This window comes from Silurus aristotelis (assembly GCF_946808225.1).
Source record: "Silurus aristotelis genome assembly, chromosome: 10".
Taxonomy (NCBI): Eukaryota; Metazoa; Chordata; class Actinopteri; order Siluriformes; family Siluridae; genus Silurus; species Silurus aristotelis.
The window spans coordinates 15,097,893-15,122,053 of NC_139583.1; the positions used below are offsets into that span (position 1 = coordinate 15,097,893).

The 24,161-nt window shown below is 38.2% G+C and overlaps 1 protein-coding gene across 4 annotated transcripts in view; it reads left to right on the forward strand.

Annotated features, from left to right (window-relative positions):
• ranbp10 (RAN binding protein 10) overlaps window positions 1–20,128 on the forward strand; it is a 45,462-nt gene extending 25,334 nt beyond the window's left edge. For 2 of the 4 annotated variants that reach the window (XM_083552675.1, XM_083552677.1), the window contains exons 7-15: window positions 881–993; window positions 2,286–2,394; window positions 9,815–9,963; window positions 11,279–11,471; window positions 11,575–11,714; window positions 14,035–14,180; window positions 15,842–15,953; window positions 16,396–16,537; window positions 17,348–20,128. In XM_083552675.1, coding sequence (XP_083408801.1) covers window positions 881–993; window positions 2,286–2,394; window positions 9,815–9,963; window positions 11,279–11,471; window positions 11,575–11,714; window positions 14,035–14,180; window positions 15,842–15,953; window positions 16,396–16,526 — 1,093 coding nt within the window. In that variant the 3' untranslated portion in view covers window positions 16,527–16,537; window positions 17,348–20,128. The remainder of the gene's footprint in view (window positions 1–880; window positions 994–2,285; window positions 2,395–9,814; window positions 9,964–11,278; window positions 11,472–11,574; window positions 11,715–14,034; window positions 14,181–15,841; window positions 15,954–16,395; window positions 16,538–17,347) is intronic. The other 2 variants (XM_083552678.1, XM_083552676.1) reach the window with 1 other exon arrangement.
• Window positions 20,129–24,161: the final 4,033 nt, after the last annotated feature.

Below are 24,161 nucleotides of genomic sequence, written 5' to 3' on the forward strand. Positions count from 1 at the left end.
TTACTATATACTGTACATTGAGATGATGATGCATCTTGACTAATAAATACTAGATTCACTTAATTAACTGGCATTTTACTCCTAAAAAAAGTTGTGTACTCTGTTTGGGAAACCAGCATGAGGCACCAAAGGCTCCTGTTATGAAAACCCTCTCTGGTTAATAATTGTGTTAATGGTGTTACAGGCAAAAGGTCTATGATTGTATCTAGATCAGGGATGTAATCAGAAGTGAGTACATTATTTGGAACAGATCGTGTTCAAAACATACAGATAATAATCAGAGGTGAACAGTTATTTTGTTGTTGTTGTTGTTGTGTTTAGGCATTATGCTTGTGAGTTCATCTGAAAAAAATAGAAAGGTGTCTATGATTTACATGGACTTTTCATCGTTACTGGCAGATGAACTGATTATATTACAGTGAAATTTATCCAAACGGGTTCAAGATCACAGCAAGATCAAATATCCTTTCTTTAAATTGTAGGTTTGAACAATATTTCAAGGGCTCTGGTATACAAATTAGTAACAAAAAGGGACAAGACTTGGGGGTGGGGCCAAAGGCTTTGAGTTTGGTTTAAAAGCCTGTCAGAAAAGTTTACTGGGCATCTGAGTTAGATTAAATGTAAACGACAAGGAAACACAAACGTTTTTACTTTCATGCAGACAAGAGATCAGATGTTCAGCTTGTGGACTCAAGCTTATCAGACATTTATTCATCATTAGTATCTGCCTGGTCAGTGCACACCAGGTCTAATACAAAATACAGACAAAAATATTAAACAGATAAACAGAGTGTAAAAGCATTAGACAAAAAACACATATTACGTTAAACAGATACGGTTCCATGATGTCTCTAACTTTGTAATGTCTTGTTTTCTTTAGTATGGTATCCAGCTACCTGGTGCATCATGGGTACTGCGCTACTGCCATGGCCTTTGCCCGAGCCACAGAGACTATGATACAAGAGGACCAAACCTCCATAAAGAACAGACAGAGTGAGAATGCATACATTCATACAGAATCAGTCACCAGAGCCTCCTGATTCTCATCTTCACTCACCATACAAGGAAAATTCTAATTGTGCAATTAGATTTATTTCAGGATTGATCTTTATTTGACCAATATCGAAAAGAACATGTTCGAACGAGTATCTGAATAACTTAATGAACTACCTTCTACTATGCCTCAGTAACAAAATCCAAATGTTTTAAAGACAGTTACAGAGGAACAGTAAAAATAAATTATAATGTAACGCATAACTCTTTATCAAAATTACTACTGCTAGGATTACTTCTGTCATAAGTTACGTATGTCAATAATAATAAGTTTTCCTTACACACACATTTACCTTGTACTTTCAGGCAGATAACCAATCCTGTGGCAGCAGCACAGCATACATAATTATGCAAATTGCATGATTGTGTATGCCCAGTTAAAACCTTAGTGTATAGCATTAAGAAAAGAATTGGCCTTGACATCGCAATCTTTTTTGGAGGGGAGTTTACTTATCAAAAGATTCACTCAGTATAACCTGGTAGCCTCAGATTATTTTTTAGCAGCCATCCCAAATGGTGATCTCCTGTTGTAGCCCATCCACCTGAAGGTTTGTCTTGTTGTGTGTTCTGAGGTCTTTACTGCTCATCAGGGTTGTAAGAGTGGCTTAAGTTACTGCCTTTCTGATACCAATTCGGCCAATCTTCTCTGATCTCTTTCATCAACCAGGCATTTCCACCCACAGAACTGCTGCTCACTGGATGTTTTTATTTATTTATTTTTTTAACCATTCTGTGTAAACACTTGGGGCTGTTGTGTGTTAAATCCTCAGGAGATTGGCGGTTAATGAAATCCTCAAAACAGTGGCATCAACAACCATGCTAATATCGCAATAAGTCACTGAAATCACATTTTTGATGTTTGATATGAACTGACACTCTGGACCTGTGTCTGCATGATTTTTTTACTTTGTGCCGTTTCCACATGATTGGCTGATTGGATAACTGACTTTACGAATGTACATGCGTACAGGTTTCTATAAATGTTTTCAGTGTGTATATAGGTTGGAAAGTATTATGGACAGTTACACAACTTCCATGTTATTTTGTGAAAATTGTTGGCTTCAGTCATGCACTCATGGAGTGATATTTTATTCATATAATTTACATTTTTGTCAGTGTAATTATTTTTCATGCCAGAGCATCATGTCGATCATGGGAATTTTGGCAGCAAGGCATTTGGCTAGGTTTTGCACAGATGGGGTGTGTGTGTGTGTGTGTGTATGTGGGAACAGGAATACAGAAGCTTGTATTGGAAGGTCGTGTTGGAGAGGCCATCGAAGCCACACATCAGCTGTACCCCGGACTCCTAGAACGCAACCCCAATTTACTCTTCATGTTGAAGTGAGTTTCTGCACACAAACACTTGCACTCAAAAGTATAGGAGTCTCTAACTTCAGGGCCAACAGGTTGCACTCTGGTCAATGGCACTGTATCAGTGTGCATCCTGTGAATGTATGGGATTGTGTAACCTTTGTGCTTTTTTTTATGTTATTTAATAAGCATTTAATTCTATGCGCCCCCTAGAATTAATAGTTCTTGTAATATAATTCACATAATTCTAAATTGTCTGCACTGCTTAACTTCGATAGAAAATATGGCATGTAATGTGTAATGTTGATTCACTTTATTCATGTTTACTAGGCAGTCAGATCTTAAAAATCCCAATAATCATAAAACCTGAGTCAAGCAGCCAAGAAATAGTTTACACAACTCAAGTGTATGGATCAGATCCATTATTCATTGTGTTCCAAAAATCTCCATAGAAAAGGGACTATGTATCCCAGCACCACGTCAGCTGTACGTTAGTCAGTGGAAGTTTGTGGACGTTAGTAGACTTCTCAGTTGGTCCTCAACACCACTTGTATTTTTCCGATTTGTTTCAATTTGTTTAAGCCTTGAGAATGATCTCTATATGGTCATCTTTTCCCAAAAGGCATTCCATCTGAAAATAAGATATACAGTATAAACCAATTATGGATAATTCTGGAAGACGTTTTACTTTAACGGCATGTAATTTATATAATGAAGATGTTTAAGTCACTTCCTGTTACCCCTGTTTTATAACCATTCAGATGACAAATGACACTGCAGTAGAGATAGTAGAAAGGAGAAACCTCATGCTTTGCTAGTTGCAAAGTAAAAGTAAAGTAAGCGTAAAACTTATTCTAAATTAAATCAAATTTTATTTGTCACAGACACATACATAAAGAGTACGACATGCAGTGAAATGCTTTGTACGACTGACCAACATTTAAGCATATAAAAGAAATAGAATTTAAGGATAAAAGAAGGATAAATAAAAAGTATAAACTAGAGAATATATGTGTATACATGAATAAGTATGGCAGATATTGGAAATACAAATTAAAGTGATTTAGTGATTGTCCTTAAAGTGTCCATGTGCAGTATGGTGTGATTTCAAGTGGCACTGTGCTGTTTAAGTCCCGAGTTAAAGTGACAAACCAGAGTTAAGGTGTGATAATAGTGCAAAATAAAAAGTCATGCAGAAATAGTGAAGATTGAGAGAGAGGTCTTGTACTTGACCCTCTGTGTTTCCTGGTTTAAAATCCCAAATGGCCTGTGAGAAGAAGCTCCTCCTCATTCTGTCTGTGTTTGCTTTCAAGAAATGGAAGCACTTCCCTGATCACAACAAAAAAAATAGTCCATTGTTGGGATGGCTGAGGTCCTTCACAATCTTTCTGGCTTTGGTCCTGCCCCATGTGCTGTAGATGTCCTGCAGGTTAGGGAGCTTGGTGCGAATGGTACATTCAACTGAACGCACCACTCTCTGGATGGCTCGCCTGTCCTGCATGGTGCTGTTCCCAAACCAGGAAGTGACGCTACCTGTCAGGACGCTCTCAATGGTGCAGGTGTAGAAAGTCTTAAGCACCTGAAAGGGTAGTTGAGAGTCCCTTAAGCGCCTCAGATGGTACACACACTGCTGGGCTTCTTCACCAGGTTGTCGATGTGACAGGACCAAGACAGGTCCTGTGTGATGTGAACATCTAGGTACTGGAAACTGTACACTCTCTCCACTGGGGTCCCGTTGATGTTTAGCGGGTGGTATGACCGCTCCTGCTTCATGCTGAAATCTACTATCAACTCCTTAGTCTTGCTGACGTTTAGAGGAAGATAGCTCTCCTGGCACCATCTCGCCAGGTTTTTCAATGTCCTGTAGGTAGGCTGTCTTATCGTTGTTTGAGATCAGGCCTACCACAACAGTGTCATCAGCAAACTTGATGATGGTGGTGGAGTTGGAAGTGGCCACACAGTCATATGTGTACAGTGAGTACAGCAGGGGGCTCAATCCTGAGAAGCTCTAGTGCTGAGGGTGAGGGTGGATGAGATGTGTTTGCCCACCCGTACGGCTTGTGTTCTGTCTGTCAGGAAGTCCTAGGACCTCCAACTGAACGCTGAACTGTAGTCCACAAACAGCATTTTTGCATAATTCCCTTTTCTGTAGTCCAGATGGCTCATCGTTGTGTGAAGAAGAAGAGCAATGGCATCCTCAGTAGAGCGGATCTGGTGGTACGCAAACTTTAGAGGATACAGTGTGTCTGGTAGTGATGCAGTGATGAAGTTTCTGACCAGTCTTTCAAAGCACTTCATCACTACTTGGTTCAGGGCTACAGGGCGGTAGTCATTGAGGCAGGTGGGCTGGGGCTTCTTCAGGACAGGAACAATGGTGGACTGTTTGAAGCATGTTTGAAGCATCTATTAGCCCTTTTTAAGAGCAGCACAAACCCCAAGCCTATCTGTAACTTTACTTTCTCTTCACTCAACTTTACCTGCTGAAAGATTTCACTAGATCTTATCAGGTTGTGGTAAAAAGTTAAATGAGGAGTTCCCAGGGCACAACATCAATGCATTTCCTCTTGCAGAAGAACGGCAACCAACATGTGTTATGCTGCTCTTCAACAGCTTTAGCAGCACCTTTTACACATGTGCTTGGTGTGTTTCTCGTTAATTTATTTTATTTTATTTAGATTTAATGAACTTAGAGACATATGAGCCATTTTTCCTAGATAAGATTACACCCACACAAGTTATGCATCTATGCATCTAACTGCAACTAAAATGTCTTCCTTTTTCCATTACTACGGCACTGGGGAGTTTTTTTCATGTAAAAAAAAAGAAAAGAAAGATATTGCCATAAAGAATTAACTTGGATCACCGAGAAGAAATCAATAAAACAATGGGGAAAAAAAAATCACTAAAATTAATTTGAAACATTCGATTGTTGTTTAAAATTGTGATGCATCTGATGCAATCTCAAAAAAAAAAAATCACTTTCGAAAAGTATAATACGTAAGCACACCTGGTGTTACCACACATCTCGCGTGATCGGATTGGACACTTAGTCATGATGATATTTCTGAAAGAGGAAGGCTTTTAGTTACAATTATCATGTCAGTCTTCTGCTGCAGGCAAAATGTCCCATGAATCATACACAGTACCTGCGTGCACCGTTTCACACGTTTTAATCATGTTTTAGCAAACCTTTAACATGAATGAGAGATGAGATGACAAATAAAAGCATAGACGAAAGAAGCTGCTATTCATAGTTTCAGTAATTAGCCTTGTGATGGAGCCCATATCCAAACAGTCTTGCTTTGATTATGTAGTTTCTGGCTAAAACAATAAGGCAGTCATTGAATTGGTTTTTCAGTGCTGTCTGAACACACTACAAACATGAGTCTTTTTATATTATATATATTTATATACATATACATACACACACACACAGGGAGTGTAACAAGGAGTCTATTCATATATAAATGTTTTGGTACAGGGCTCTCTATTCGGTACACACGTGTGAATGCAATCCTTTTTACGTGCGGAACATAGTTAAAATCTGAGTTCCCAAAGGAACGCATTAATTGGCAAGCTGCAAGTTTGTTTACTCTCCGCCTCACACGTGCATTTTTTTATTATTATTATTAATCTTAAAACGTACACAAAATGCCAGGGGTATATAAAAAAAAAGAAACTAGAGTTAGCACAGTGTCACTGTGGCTACTCGCTCCGTACAGGAAATAAGAATTGTTTTGCGCATGTATGAAAACGCTAAAGAATCCATAGCGCTATGCTTCCCCTGAAATTGAACCAAACTGTGTTTTTTATTTATATATATATATATATATATATATATATATATATATATATATATATATATATATATATATATATATATATATATATATATAAACAATCACACATACATACACAGGGATACAGATGCATTTGGAAATAATTCAGACACCCTTCACTTTTTTCACTTTTGCTATGTTGCAGCTTCATACCACATTTGCTTAAAATGATTTTTTCTTATTAATCTATACTCAGTACCACATAATAAAGTGAACAGAATTCTAGACATTTCTGAACAATAATTAAAAAAAATAAAAAGATTAAAAAAAAAACCAACCTGTAATATCGCATGTGCATAAGGATTCAGAACCTTTGCAACAACACTTGAAAATTCGCTCAAATGCCTCCCACTTTTTCATTGCTGAGATGTATCTATACTTTGCCCGGAGGAAAAGTTTATTGATTGGACATGATTTGGAAGGCATACACCTCTCTATAAAAGGCCTCACAACTGACACAAGCATACCAGAACAAAAAACCAAGCCATGAGGTCAAAGGAACTGCCTGCAGCTCTGAGACAGGATTGTTGCAAGCCACAGAGCTGGGAAAGACAAAAAAATTATATATTTTATATATATATATATAGTACAGACCAAAAGTTTGGACACACCTTTTCATTCAAAGAGTTTTCTTTATTTTCATGACTATGAAAATTGTGAATTCACACTGAAGGCATCAAAACTATGAATTAACACATGTGGAATTATATATGGAATTATATACATAACAAAAAAAGTGTGAAACAACTGAAAAATGTCATATTCTAGGTTCTTCAAAGTAGCCACCTTTTGCTTTGATTACTGCTTTGCACACTCTTGACATTCTCTTGATGAGCTTCAAGAGGTAGTCACCTGAAATGGTCTTCCAACAGTCTTGAAGGAGTTCCCAGAGATGCTTGGCACTTGTTGGCCCTTTTGCCTTCACTCTGCGGTCCAGCTCACCCCTAAACCATCTCGATTGGGTTCAGGTCCGGTGACTGTGGAGGCCAGGTCATCTGGCGCAGCACCCCATCACTCTCCTTCTTGGTCAAATAGCCCTTGATGCCTTCAGTGTGAGATTACAATTTTTATAGTCATAAAAATAAAGAAAACTCTTTGAATGAGAAACTTTTGGTTTGTACTATATATATATATAAACTTCCAGAGTCAGTAGTCATATAGAAGGCATGTTGAATGCTATAGAAAGCATGCTCTGACGGTAAAGAGCTTTTTGGTAATATAGTCTACCCTGATGGTAGAATCTTTTTGCTATAATAGTCCTGCTGTTACATGTACATATTATATCCCTTTATACCCCTGAACCACTTTGAAATATCTCATGGATACCAAATGGAAGAGATGCTGTGTAATTTGTGGCAGAACCAACAGGGCAGCCTAACTGAGATGTTACTTGTTCTTGGGATTCAGTTGGTGGGAGCACAAACAAAAGTTTTGTTTTATGGAGACCAGAGGATCCCTGTATGTAAGTATATTATAGTATGTGTGGCTCTGCGTAAGAAGAGGAACCCCATTATATCATCTGTATATGTTGTTTGCTAAACTTATCTGCTATTTTAGATGATGCCACACTTTTAACAATGAAATATAGGTTTTATTGATACCCTACAAGCCTTGAGGAATATTTTATATAAGCACATTCTAGATGACCAGGTTTACTTCACATGGTCTTTTCGACCAGCTTTCCGGAAGACTTCAATCACACACGTCCAAATGTTATGCTGACCTGATCAACGAGGATGCTTTTTTTTTTTCTTTTTTTCTTTTTTTCTTTTTTTTTTTTGGGCAGGTGTGAACCTGGCACTTTTTATTATAATTTTTTTTTTTACAGTCAGCCATTACTAGGCTTTAGCAGAAGTTCTGTGTGCTCGCAGAGACACAAGTTCAATCACATGACTTGTGTTTTCGCAATGTGTCATTTGTGAACAGGTTGGCTCTTTTCTGTTTAGCATTTAAAAAAGAACTGCTCATCTGTGAGCTGGTTCTTTTTTTTTTTCTTTTTTGTTTCTGGTAAATGTATCCAAGCTGTTACTCGACAGTGTAATTTAATCAAAATGGTTCCATGGAAACGTCTTTTCAACATCTGAGCTGTTTTTTAACGTGAATGGTGAGATGTGGTTTTGACTCCCAGCTGTGTGTATTAGGCGACATGAGGTGATTATATGCCTGAAGGTGTACTGCACATGGTCATGTTTTATTAGAGGAGGCTATCAGTTATCAGAATACGAGGTCATGAATCTTCTTAATGAAGCTTAAACAGCTGGCCCAATGACATTAATGCAGAGATGAAACATTCTGGAGCCAAAAAAAATCAGCGTTTATTGGGGAGCTGAGCCAAATGGTTTCTTTCACTGAAGAAGGAGAGTAGAGTCTATTCAGTGGTGTTTAATCAGTAGAAGGGTTTGACTCCTAATGCTCAAGGATATGGGGAGACATAATAAAGTCAAAATAATGACAATATCTTGAAATATAATGTTAAGGCAATTCAGTGTCCCGGATCTAATTTGCTGTCACAAAAAACTGATTCTTTTGTTACGTCAAACAGACGACGCTCCTTAATTGACATGTATGCTGAAAGGAATAATGTGTCACCACATGCCTTCAAGCAGCTATTCTGTTTCGTTTTTGATCTTTTCAAAGATGGTGTGGATGCAGTTTGCTTTCTAAGTTTGCTTGTACATCATCATCACCTTTTTCCAAGGTTCATTAACTTAATATCTTGCCACTTTTTTGTTTTTACCTACTCCTTCGCTTTTAGCTGCCATTTTTCTTCCGGGTAGCATGAAACTATGATGAATATCGAGTTGGATTGAGGTAAAGCCATACCTGAATTCTGACCTGCCACTTCAGAGGTGTGGATACTTGTTGGATTCTGCATATGAAAATGGTTTCATTTAAAATTTTTGATTTGGTATTTTAAATAAATACAGACGTAAGAACATACGAAAAGTGTCAAATTGCGCTTGAGCCAGCTTTTACCTACTGTGTGAAGAGATAGTTCATAATAATGAGTAAGATAATGCAATATGTCAAAATAACAATCATGTCACAGTATCATGTCACACGATCCTATAACCAAAGCAGAGAATACTGTACATAACAGGCAAATAGCTTTAGTAGCAGAGCTTTCATAGCACATCTGCTGGTTTTTCTTTTATAGATGTCGTAAAATGTCATAAATGATATCAGACTTTATAGTTTGTGATCAAGTTATTCTACCTACATAGGCTACTTGCATTTACATCAAATAAATGTGGAGTGATGATTTAGTATGTCCACAATTTATTAATATATATATATTTTTATATACAATTTATATTATAATTTATAACAGTATATGTTTTCAGTACCCTCGAATGAATTGTTTTAATAATACATGCTCTCCATTGCAGTATAGACAGTGTGGGAGACTCACTGAGACCTTGTATCACTTTGACAGTGAGTTTGACTGATATCACAGAATGTCTGAACTGTCAGACTAATGAAAGTCACTTGAGTGATTGCACAGATATCCGTGTTCATTTTGACACATGACTGGCTGGAAGATGTCTCTTTTTCACGCCCCCACACACACACACACACACACTGTAACATAGCGCTCTCGTCTTTTGCAGGTGTCGGCAGTTTGTGGAGATGGTAAATGGTACAGACAGTGAGGTACGATGCTTTAGTGTCCACCCCCCTAACACCCAGGACAGTTGTTCCGGTTCCCCAAGCCTTAGCCCCCGGCATGGAGCCACCAACCCCCACCTGCACAGCACAGGTGACACACAGTGTTTCACTTTTTTCTCTTTTGCTCTTTTGATGATGATGCCAGCTTTCCCCTAGTCATTCATGTGTGCACTGTTTAGCTGAATCACCAGAGTAAGGCTGTTTACAGAGAGCATAAATTATCTAACTGGACATTAAAGTAAGCAAGCAATATTTTTCTAAAATCAGCCTCCATTTCTGTGTAGTCATAAAATGAATGGGTAATAATGACCGGGAAACTTATTTAAACACGTGAAAACAGTCCACGATTGATTAGAATTGCATACTCAATATGAGAGTTGAAAACAAAACATGTTCTTTATACTGGCAAAACATGCATGCAAAATATAAATGCTTTTTTATCCTCTTTGCAACTTTACACACTTGATGGCCAAAATTATGTGGACACTTTACAGCCACCCCCTGCATGTGGAATTTCTCATTTCATATTTTACCGTTGTTCTCCATTATTTTGTTTTTTTGTTCGATTTAAGAGTGTGGCTGAAGAGATTTGTGTTCATTCAGGCATTAGAGTGGTACTGAGATCAGACCCTGATTTTGGGTGAGGAGCATTAGTAAGGAAAGTTCATCCCAGAGGTGTTCAGTGGGGTTGAAGTAAGGAAAGTAAAGAAGCAAAGAAACTTGTTCTATTCCAGCTTTGGCAAACCATGTCTTCAAGGCGCAGGTTTGAGCTCCGTAGTTCTAATAAAGGGAAAGACTGTACAGTCTACAAAGTTGTTTAGACACAACTGTATGCTTAGCAATTTTTTGTCATCAGTTTAAGAATGGTTCACATATAAATACGGACAAACTTTTGGCCATGTAGAGTATTTTTCACTCTTATTTATTTCCTAACATTGTATGATATGGTATGCATTGCTATTACACTTGTATATTGACTTACCTTTTAAAATGGTAATTGGTTAATGCAAATATCTATAATTTTACATGCAAAATTCTTTTCAAACGAGTACTATATTACAGCACATAGCCGTTCACAGCATCAGTTTCATAATGACTAGCTGTGAGATTAGCTTGTTTGCTGATCCATAGTCCATACATATTCTCATGTGTTTTTTTATATATATATATATATATATATATATATATATATATATATATATATATATATATATATATATATATATATATATATATATATATATAATAAAAAACTCACAAGGTGTTTTGAATCATTACAAAAAATGCAATATGTTGATTTAAATTTGTCTTGTTCAAGCTCCTGTTGTAGAGGGAATTGGATGGTAATTGATTTTGGGTGTGCTGTGTGAACAGAGCATGTTATTACCATGTTCCATCTTGATCAGGAGCAGACAGTCCAACATGCAGTAATGGTGTGACGCCTTCTAACAAGAACAAGGGCCACACCAAATACCCAAGAGCTGGCTCCGCCTCTTCTTCCCCTTCCTCCTCACCCTCTTCTGTCAATTATTCTGAGTCCAACTCTACAGACTCCACTAAATCCCAGCCACACAGCACCACCAGCAACCAGGAAACCAGGTATTTACAGAGGGCATTGTACACTTCTAAATTTACACCTACGTAGCTTCCTAAAACTACTTAACATTTTGGTGTGTGTGTGTGTGTGCGCGCGCATGCACAGTGATAGTGAGATGGAGATTGAGGCAGAACACTACAGTAACGGAGTGGCTGAGAATTCCTCCTCTCGCATCATGAATGGCACCTACAAACACCAGGAGATCATGCAGGGGGATGACAACAGCGTAGGCAATGGAGTAGCAGGTACATAGCAATCTACTTATAAAAGGATTTATAACACATCCAGACAGGTTTGCTATAAAGCCTGTGTTCAAAAGGGTAAAAAATAATCAGCATAATGTTTTTAGGCCTAGTTTATAAAAATATTATTGCCAGTTGTGTAGAGGGATGTCATTGTATTCCTCAAATTCTTATTTACACCTCATTTGTATTTTTCACACATTCCATTCGAGAAGTCATTTCTCTTGTGCAATATGCAAATAAGCTCACAAAGTAATGTGTGTAGGAGAAAGACAAATCTGCATCCAATTCATACAGCTGATTTAAGACGTCATAAGTGCAGTCATTTGAGCAGTCGGTGATAAATCAGCTTTAGCTACGGGGACACACGCTCCCACCTATTAGTCACTGATTAATCATTGGTTATACTGCGGTCCACAATGTGCCCTTGTGTATACACTATTTATACGCACACTCATCAATGCAGGTCTCGTGATTAGGGGACACTTGAAATGTGGGCTCATTCAGTTCATTCAATCTAAGATTTGATTACAGCCAGAATGTTTCCAGAAATCATAGGTAATCTGATGACATTTGAAATGCATTGTTTGCTGCTGTTCAGTACACACACACACACACACACACACACACATATACATTTTTTATATATATATATACACACACACACACACACACACACGCACACACACAGGCGATCAAAATTAGAGAACAATTTATAAACAATTGAACAATCCTGAAATAATGTCATCTTCACTGCTCAACAGTTGAAGGAGTTTTTGTCCTGTCTATACCATGCTACCAGAACACCTTTTCCACAAAATAACTAAGGCATATAAAAAAAAAAAACATTGAAGATGACATTATTTCAGAATTGTTCAATTGTTTATAAATTGTTCTCTAATTTTGATCGCCAGTGTGTATATAATATATATGAATACATAGGCAGTTTTAACACAGTAGATGGGACCTTGAATAAATATATCATTTTTGAGGACCACCTCTTCCTTCTCTCTCATTTTCTCTCTCTCTCTCTCTTTCTCTCTCTCTCTCTCTCTCTCTCTCTCTCTCTCTCTCTCTCTCTCTCTCTCTCTCTCTCTCTCTTTCTTTCTTTCTTTTGTCCCTCCTTTACTTTTCTTCTGGTTTTTGTTAAACCAAGCTCTTCTATATGCAGGAGAGACTGATGCAGTAGTTTATAATGGAGGCTGGAAAGCCTTTTAGTGTCTTTGAATCATACATGCCATTACACTTTTAGTCTGTGTGAAAACATAAGCCGCTGCATGCATTAAGCATGGAAATATTTTTGCAGTATATACTTTATACTAAAATATATATAATAAACTATCTTTTGTCTGACTTTTCGAATGGACAAAAAGCACGTTAGACTTTACTAAATATTCAGTAGCTGTAATGTTAACTACAATACTGAATGTGCGTGTGTGTGCGACAGAAGCTAAGTTACAACTGTTCAAGAGAAAACATTTTTTTCCCCATTTGCTCTTTGAGTACAAGACCTTTTTTTTGATACACTTATCTTCACTGCCTGCATAGCATATAATCTATAAGTACAACCGATTATAGGATTTCTATGTGCTTCTTGAACATTCCAGTCCACATTTAGTCCCCATGTGCTCTTCTAATAATCTCCACTCCTCTGGGAAGAGGTTGCACTACATTTAAGTGTACTTGTGAAGATTTGTGCAGCCACAAGAGTGTAAGTCAGGTACTGATGTATTGTGATCAGGTCTGGGGTGCAGTCAGAGTGCAGTCCCAAAGGTCTTCCTTTGAGTTGATGTCAGAGCTCTATAGCAGGCCACTCAAAATCTTTCACTCCAGCCTATGTGAACCATATCTTCATGGAGCTTGCTTTGTGAATAAGGGCATTGTCATGATTGAAAGGTTTGGGTCTTCTAGTTCAAGTAAAGGGAAAATGTACAGTTAAAGACGTCCTATAGGATTGTGTGCCTCCAACTATATAGTAACATATTTGTCAACAATCACATATACTTTTGTCTGTACATAAATGTAGAAAGAATATTATTGTTAAACAACTTTAGATTTGTTTCTGGTTCTGTGGAAAAAAAGCTTTAGTTCAGAAGTTGTAATCAGCCATGGAAGTCTGAAAGCCACATGCCACTGTTACAGAGCTTCTCACTGTATAGCTTACACACATTAACCATAGTACAAGTATTTAATGAAGAAAACTTCAATGTATCTGAATAACAATATATAGATAAATATTTTTTTTATTTCTTTTGGTAAATGTGTGATTTATTTGGCAAATGGTTCATGCCCAAATAAACTCTCTTCTCTTTTTTCCTTTTAGAAGACGGCTGTGGCTCGAGGCAGCTGTGTGGAGGTAACCAGGCTGCCACGGAGCGCATGATCCAGTTTGGCCGTGAGCTGCAGTCACTCAGTGAGCAGCTCTCACGCCAGTATGGCAAGAACACCATGCATAAGAAGATGCTACAGGTACAGAACATTGGGCATCCGGAAATCTACAACCTGAAGAGACGTTGTGGATAATTCTGTTCTTTCCAATAATTTGACCCATATTTGGGTGCGATGGCCAGGTGTTTACTAACACTGTATAGTGTGTCATGAAGCACACTGTGTCTTTAAGTATAATTATTATAATACAGTGCATCCGGAAAGTAATCACAGCTTTTCGCTTTTTTTCACATTTTGATGTTGGCCTTATTCCAAAATGGATTTAAATAATTATTTTCCTCAAAATTCTACAAACAATACCCCATTAATGACAATGTGAAAGAAATCTGTTTGAAATCTTTGCAAATGTTAAAAAATAAATAAATAAATAAAATAAATCACATGTACATGAGTTTTCACAGCCTTGCTCAATACTTTGTTGAAGCACCATTGACACCAATTACAGCCTCGAGTCTTTTTGAGTGTGATGCTACAAGCTTGGCACACCGATTTTTGGGCAGGTTCTCCTATTTCTTTTTTTTGCAGAACCTCTCAAGCTCCATCATGTTGAATTGGGAGCATTGGTACACAGCCATTTTCAGATCTCTCCAGAGATGTTTAATTCAAATCTGGGCTCTGGCTGGGCCACTCAAGGACATTCAGTCGTCCCGTACTCTAGAGCAGGTTTTCATCAAGGATGTCTGTCCTTATCTTTTCCTCTGCCCTGACTAGTATCCCAGTTCCTGCTGCTGAAAATCATCCCCACAGCATGATACTACCACCACCATGCTTCACTGTAGGGATGGCATTGGCCAGGTGATAAGCAACACCTGCTTTCCTCCAGACATGACACTTGGCATCAGGCCAAAGAGTTCAATCTTTATTTCTCATGGTCCGAGAATCCTTCAGGTGCCTTTTAGCAAACTCCAGGCGGGCTGTCATGTGCCTTTTACTGAGGAGTGCCTTCTGTCTGGCCACTTTACCATACAGGCCTGATTGGTGGAGTGCTGCAGAGATGGATGTTCTTCTCTCTCCACAGAAAAACACTGGAGCTCTTTTAGAGTGACCATCAGGTTCTTGGTCACTTCCCTGACTTAGGCCCTTTTTCCATGATCACTCAGTTTGCTAAGGAAGAGTTCTGGTGGTCCCAAACCTTTTTTCATTTACAGATGATGAAGGCCACTGCGCTCATTGGGAACTTCAATGCTGCAGAAATTTTTCTGTACCTTTCCCCAGATCTGTGCCTCGATACAATCCGGTCTTGGAGGTCTACAGACAATTCCTTGGACTTTATGGCTTGGATTGTGCTTGGACATGCACTGATAACTGTGGGATTTTATACAGAAAGGTGTTTGCTTTTCCAAATCATGTCCAATTAACTGAATTTACCACAGGTGGACTTTAATCAAGTTGTAGAAACATCTCAAGGATGATCAGTGAAAATGATGTACCTGAGCTCAATTTTGTGAACGTGAACTTCTTTCACGTTGTCATTATAGGGAATTATTTGTAGACTTTTAAACAAAATAATGAATTTTATCTATTTTGCAATAAGACTGTAACATAAAAAAATGTGGAGAAAGTAAAGCTCTGTGAATACTATACGGATGCACTGTATTTTCCATTGCAGAATGTATTGTATCTATATTGGATATTCTTTTGTTTTCGATATTGTCATTGATAGCCACTGTGCATGTGCATAGGATGCATTTAGTCTACTGGCATACTCTGACCCATGGAACTGCCCAGTGGGCCAGCAGCTGGACCCCACGCAGAGAGAAGCCATCTGCTCCGCTCTCAATAGCGCCATCTTGGGTACACACCACACACACACACACACACACACACACACACACACACTCACACTCACATATGCATGCATTCTACCCAGTATGCTTTTGCGGTTTAAATTGTTTCCCCAGACAGAGGCATTGAGAAAACTTTTCAAATGTTGATCCACAAACTGAAGTGAGAGTTTCAAGAGTTCCCCAGTCTGTACCAGAAAGATAATAAAACTTTGTCTTTGCTAAGCAGAGCGCTTTTTTAGCATTTTTATTTCTTTAGTTAGTTAGTTCACGTTTTAAGTGTTGAAAATCCTTCTCTTTCTCTCTCTACCTCTCTTTCTGTCTCTCTCGCTCTCTCTCTCCCCCTCCCTCTCTCTCTAAGTCTCTCTTTTTCTTTCTACCGCTCTCTCTCGCTCTCGCTCTCTATCTCTCTCTCTCTCTCTTACACATCGTCTCTCTGCTTTTTTTAACAGAGTCTCAGAATTTACCCAAGCAGCCCCCATTGATGCTGGCGCTGGGGCAGGCCACTGAGTGTGTGCAGCTCATGGCACGTGTGCGCTCCGGCTCCTGCTCATTTGCCAGAGTCGACAACTTCTTGCACTAGCCCAAGTCCAGGTGACAGATCCTAGCTTTTTCTGACACGAACACACACACACACACACACACACACACACACACACACACACACACACACACACACACACACACACACTTACACTAGGCTCAGGAAAACCACTGCATGCTTTTTAAACTGTGTACTGTAGAACAAAAATCATTTATGAATATGCCATTTCCTACATAACACCTGCTTGCACCTACTTTTGTTTTAATAACACGCCTACTCTTGTTACATCTACTGTAGGTTACCCTTAATAATAGCACCAGTCCTGCCAGGTAGCTGTTCCAGCATTCAGATGGTTCTTATCAGTTGTAGTATGACATGCAAGGCAACATTTTGTTTGTCATGCTTGCACTTGGATAAAGTTTTAGAGCTGGATTTATAACTGAATGTGTTCACTGGGCTCATTCTTCCTATCATCATGGTAGCATTGAGTAATTCACCTAATTCAAAGTTGTGCATGCAATGAGCAAGGTTTAATGTCCATAAAAATGAAGATAGTCTAGTTTAAGATTACTAAATACAATTTACTAACAATCTAAAATTGAAATGGATTTATACTGCAAAAAAAAAGTTGAGAAGGCGTTTTTTTCCAGCGTTTGTTTTGTCAATGCTGCTCTGTCATGTGTTCCACACACATTTCAGTGCCTTGTTGCATTTGACATTTATACTGCTGTGTAACCTCCCGACATTGTTCGATAGAGTACCATCAGATGTTTGAGTGTTGTTTTTTGTGTGTCATGTAATAATCTGTGGTGGTGGTTTTTTTTTTTTTTTTCTTTTTCTTTTTCTTTTTCTTCCCTCAGGCAAAGTTCAGTACAGTTAAGAAGAGGACTTTCCAGCCGGTTGCCATGAAGAACACGCTTTGTTTGAAAACCGTGCATTCACTTGCCGCAGGCAGTTCTGATGAGAAATGACTAGAAACATGGAGGAGAGGCTTCTTTTTAATTTAGTATTATTAAATACAAACTGTGTGACACTATTTAAAGGCAATGAATTATTATTCTGTTTATCTAGTCCTTTTTATTTTAGTTTCTATTATTATTATTTTTTGTCAGTTTGTTGTGCTTGCCTCGACATTGAACCAGAATTCCCTTTGTTGTTTTTAATGGGTGGATTCAGTGCATAGTATTCCAGACACTTACACACCATATCGAGGGTAATACATAGCAGTAAAGTCTTCTTCAAATTATAAGAAGCAGCAAAACACCTCCCTTTTTCAGATCTCAGGTATTTCCGACACGTGTCATTTAGCATGTAGAATGAGGTATTGCAACAGCCAGCAATACTGTGACTACTCAGTAAGGCTTTTCTTACATACAGTGTGTGTGTGTGTGTGTGTGTGTGTGTGTATATATATATATATATATATATATATATATATATATATATATATATATATATATATATATATATATATATACACACACACACACGCACACGCACACACACATGCACACATTCATTCATTCATTCTGGCTACTTCATCACAGGTCTTTATTTTTTTGTTGTGTTTTTTGTTGTTTTTTTTTGCCGACAGTGCACAGTTCCCATGTGTTTTTCCTCCAAGCTTATACTTCACCTCAGGCACCAGCACTAGCTTTTTATTAGATGCGACTCGTTCAGATGCATTGCATGGCAAACCCAGACTTGCTAAGTATTTTATTTCCAAAGCTCGGGTCTCTCTCACTTCAAAACATAAAAACGCTTTTATTTTAATGCTGATCTTTATAGAATACACCTCAGAAAGGATGTAAACCTCCCACTTTTATTGCTTTTGGTCAGCTTTATTGAAATTTAACCTGGGGGTGTGGCTGTGTGTGTGGCTGCAATTAATAAAAATATAAAGTTTTTTGTTAACGAGACACAAGATTAGTAATTTCATAAACTTTGACTGCAACATTGAAGCTCGTAAAACTGACTAACTTGTTCCACTAATTCCTATATTTTATATCTTGCGAGGATATTGTTTATGATGAGGGCTTTCCTCAGATTACTGACACCATCTCTACTGATAGTGTAGTTGTAGCTATAGACTGATTAAGACGACTGTTGGAGACACTGTACTTCAGCTATTGTAGAGGGGAGGAGACGTCAAATCAATTAGAGGTTTGGGCACATGGTGGTTCTTTTATTTTCCCTGCTTCTTTTGTTCAGTCACAAGCTTTGTTCTTTCTGTCATAATTCTTTTCAGTCCATTCTCTTGCTCTCATCCCATCATGAGCTGTGACAATATCACTACACACAGTACTGACTCAGTCACTGCAGGACATGACCAAAGCGGCCTCCTTTTTCACATTTGGGTCAATCTATACAAAATGGTGCACAAATACATCATTTTTATTGGTACTTACTTATTTTAATGCTCTCTTGGCCCCTGACCATAGACATACTTAGTCCAGAACCAGCCATTTCTTCAGCATTAGTTACTTTTCACTGCAAGCCACTGTACAATTGTTACATTCTTTATTTTACATTTTATTTTATAGACATTTTGTAATGTATTCTTGGTTATACCTCATTCAGATTCCCTGTTCACAACACAGGAAGCAGTAATGGAGACTACAAAGCCTGTGCAATAGCAGCATATAGTTGATCTTTTCACCAAGCAGGTCAGAGGCGTCTGAAATTTTCAAGATCTCTGTTTCTTAATGATGGTCATTCAGTACCCTAGGCCTGCACATTTTACCGAATCAGCAATTCATCCTGGTTGAGGATTTTTGAGTTTAAGCAGGAAAAATATCCACATGTGCATGCTGTGTTCAAAGACAAAGATTGAGAAACCTTGGTTCAGAGCATATATATATAATCTGCAAGGTCTGAAAGCACACCTGCTTCAAGACCAATGTGAGCTAAAAGCCAAACTTGTGGTGAATCATTCTCCCTACGTTCTTGTGTTCATGGCTACTACTTTAGGTCATACTTACATACGCACTTTCAAACAGTGTAGTGATCCAGCGTTTGAGTTCTGTTTTCTTATTCTGGAACTTGAATTGATGAAAATGCTGACTGGTGTTGCATGGAGACATCAAGTATAACAGAGCTAGATCTAAGAGCTCATACTTTTACTGATCTGTACATAGTAAAGTCTGTGTTTAGTTTTTTGGGAGGGGTTTTTGACAAAAATATCTTCAGGAGCTCATCATTGGTTATCCACCCATTTTAAAATGGTCAAACATAGTGCTTGAACCTTGATCAGGGACCTACTATATACAAATGAAGGAAAGAACTGCGCTGATATACTTCTAGGAACAAAATGTCCCTTTTTGCCTTTTCATGTTGTGGCAGCTTTGCCTCAGATGACGAAGGAGCAGGACATAGACCTAAGCTTAAATACAACAAGCTGTGCACAATTTACTTCTGTTATTATTTCAATTTTATTTGAGTTTTGGTTTTAGCCATTGTGAAATGAATTAGCCTCTACTTAGCATGAACCTTTAAATACATTTCAAAACTAAAATAAAAAAGGAAAACAATAGCTGAAAAGAAAAAAAAAAACATATGTACTGGCAACATGTTAAAAAAAAAATTGTACTCATTTAATTTTGACAGAATTATTTTTATTAAAATACACATCCATGAGCATATGATGGTTGTCTCTTGTGTTATTTTGCCTGCCTTCTTTCTTTGCCTGCCTTCTTTCTTTGCATGCAACAAATATTCCTAGCTATTTGCTCAGTCAGACATGAAATTAAGTTTTTACTCTTAGAAGTAAATGTGTCTATATGTAAAGTGTCAAAAAATATATAAAGGAAAAATATATATATAAAAAAAAAAAAACATATAAAACTATATGTAAAGGAAAAATACTGAATCCAGAAAGGAGAAGGATTGGGAGAACAACTCATCAGTTTTGACTATATGGTCTACAAATATGCTTTTTTTCTTACAAATGCATACCAGTGCATCCGGAAAGTATTCACAGCTCTTTCCTTTTTCCACATTTTATGTTGGTCTTTTCCCAAAATGGATTAAATCATTATTTTCCTAAAAATTCGATACAATACACCATTATAACAATGTGAAAGAAGTTTTTTTAAATCTTTAAAAATTTATTTGAAAAATAAATTAAACAATAAATAAAATCACATGTACATATAGTAGTGTGAAAAAGTGTTCCTGGTTTCTTATTTTTTGCATGTTTGTCACTTTAATGTTTCAGATCATCAAACTAATTTAAATATTAGTAAAAGATAACAAGCGAACACAACATGCAGTTTTTAAATGAAGGTTTTTATTATTGAGGGAAAACAAAATCTAAAACTACATGGCCCTGTGTGAAAGTGTTTGCCCCCTAAATCTAATAACTGGTTGGGCCGCCCTTAGCAACAACAACTGCAATCAAGCGTTTGCAATAACTTGCAGTGAGTCTGTTACAGCGCTGTGGAGCAATTTTGATCCACTCATCTATGCAGAATTGTTGTAATTCAGCCACATTGAAGGGTTTTTGAGCATGAACCACCTTTTTAAGGTCATGCCACAGCATCTCAATAGGATCACGAACAGATGGCCGTAGATTTTCCTTCAGGATCTTTTGGGTAAACATCAGAATTCAAGGTTCCATTTATCACAGCAAGTCTTCCAGGTCCTGAAGCAGCAGAACAGCCCCAGACCATCACACTACCACCACCATATATTACTGTTGGTATGATGTTCTTTTTCTGAAATGCGGTGTTATTTTTATGCCAGACGTAATGGGACACACACCTTCCAAAAAGTTCAACTTTTGTCTCGTCAGTCCACAGAGTATATTCCGAAAAGTCTTGGGGATCAGCAAGATGTTTTCTGGCAAAACTGAGACAAGCCTTTATGTTCTTTTTGCTCAGCAGCGGTTTTGGTCTTGAAACTCTGCCATGCAGACCATTTTTGCCGTCTCTTTCTTATGGTGGAGTCATGAACACTGACCTAAACTGAGGCAAGTGAGGCCTGCATTCGTTTGGATGTTGTTGTGGGGTCTTTTGTGACCTCTTGGATGAGTCGTCGCTGTGCTCTTGAGGTAATTTTGGTCGGCCGGCCACTCCTGGAAAGGTTCTCCACCATTCCATGTTTTTGCCATTTGTGAATAATGGCTCTCACTGTGTTTCCCTGGAGTCTCAAAGCTTTAGAAATTTCTTTATAACCTTTTCCAGACTGATAGATCTCAATTACTTACTTTCTTATTTGTTTCTGAATTTCTTTGGATCTCAGCATGATGTCTAGCTTTTGAGGATCTTTTGGTCTACATCACTCTGTCAGGCAGGTCCTATTTAAGAGATTTCTTTATTGTGAACAGGTGTGGCAGTAATCAGGCCTGGTTGTGGTGAGAGAAATTTAACTCGGGTCTGATAAATCACAGTTTTAACAGGGGGGGCAAACACTTTTTCACAGGGCCATGTAGTTTTGGATTGTGTTTTCCCTCAATAATAAAAAACCCACATTTACAAACTGCGTGTTGTGTTTACTTGTGTTATCTTTTACTAATATTTAAATTAGTTTGATTATCTGAAACAATTAAGTGCGACAAACATGGAAAAAAAATTTCACACTTTTCACACACAAACACTTTTCCACACCATTAAGTTTTCACAGCCTTTGTTCAATACTTTGTTGAAGCACCTTTGGCATCAGTTACAGCCTCGAGTCTTTTTGAGTTTGATGCTACAAGCTTGGCACAAAGATTTTTGGGCAGTTTCTCCCATTTCTTTTTTGCAGAAACTTTCAAGCTCCATCATGTTGGATGGGGAGCATTGGTACACAGCCATTATTAGATCTCTCTAGAACTGTTTAATTCAAATCTGGGCTTTGGCTGTGCCACTCAAGGACATTCACAGAGCCGTTCCATAGCCACTCTTTTGTTATCTTGGCTGTGTGCTTAGCGTCGATGTCCTGTTGGAAGATGAACCATCGCTCCAGTCTGAGGTCCAGAGCGATCTGGAACAGATTTAAATCAAAGATGCCCCCATACATTGCTGCATTCATCTTTCCCTCGATCCTGACTAGTCTCCCAATTACTGCTGCTGAAAATAATCCCCACAGCATGATGCTGCTACCACCATGCTTCACTGTAGGGATGGTATTGGCCAGGTGATGAGCAATGCCTGGTTTCCTCCAGACACAATGCTTGGCATTCAGGCAAAACTGCTGTGAATTCTTTTATTTATTTATTTTTTATTTATTTTTTTTATTCTTAATAAATTTGGAAAGATTTCAAACAAACTTTTTTCACATTGTCATTATTTGGTGAACTTTGAGGAAAATAAGAAACGTATTCCATTTTGAAATGAAACTGTAACATAACAAAATGTGGAAAAAGTGAAGAGCTGTAAATACTTTGCGAATGCACTGTATGACATTTGGCAGATGTCCTTGTCCAAAGCAACTTCTAATTTATGTAAATGAGCAGTTGAAGGTTATGGGCCATGCTAAGGGCCCCTGCAGTGACAACTTGGATGTGCTGGGATTTAAACTCATGCCCTCTAAACCGAGCTACAACTCCCCATGGTCCAACATACATGCTACATGCTGCTCAATCAGCTAAGCTGGCTTCTGTACTTCTCCTCCTTAAAAATTGTACACCTCCACAAGGCTGGAAAGGGCTACGGGGAAATTGCCAAGCAGCTTGGTGAAAAAAGGTCCACTGTTGGAGCAATCATTAGAAAATGGAAGAAGCTAAACATGACTGTCAATCTCCCTCAGGCTGGGGCTCCATGCAAGATCTCACCTCGTGGGGTCTCAATGATCCTAAGGAAGGTGAGAAATCAGCCCAGAACTACACGGGAGGAGTTGGTCAATGACCAGAAAAGAGCTGGGACCACCGTTTCCAAGGTTACTGTTAGTAATACACTAAGACGTCATGGTTTGAAATCATGCATGGCACGGAAGGTTCCCCTGCTTAAACCAGCACGTGTCCAAGCACGTCTTAAGTTTGCCAATGACTATTTGGATGATCCAAAGGAGTCATGGGAGAAAGTCATGTGGTCAGATAAGACCAAAATATAACATTTGGGTCATAATTCCACTAAACGTGTTTGGAGGAAGAATAATGAGTACCATCCCAAGAACACCATCCCTACTGTGAAGCATGGGGTGGTAGCATCATGCTTTGGGGGTGTTTTTCTGCACATGGCACAGGGCGACTGCACTGTATTAAGGAGAGGATGACTGGGGCCATGTATTGCGAGATTTTGGGGAACAACCTCCTTCCCTCAGTTAGAGCATTGAAGATGGGTCGAGGCTGGGTCTTCCAACATGACAATGACCCGAAGCACACAGCCTGGATAACCAAGGAGTGGCTCTGTAAGAAGCATATCAAGGTTCTGGTGTGGCCTAGCCAGTCTCCAGACCTAAACCCAATAGAGAATCTTTGAAGGGAGCTTAAACGCCGTGTTTCTCAGCGACAGGCCAGAAACCTGACTGATCTAGAGAAGATCTGTGTGGAGGAGTGGCCAAAATCCCTCCTGCAGTGTGTGCAAACCTGGTGAAAAACTACAGGAAATGTTTGACCTCTATAATTGCAAACAAAGGCTACTGTACCAAATATTAACATTGACTTTCACAGGTGTTCAAAAACTTATTTGCAGCTGTATCATACAAATGAATAGTTATAAAATCATATATTGTGATTTCTGGATTTTTTTTTTA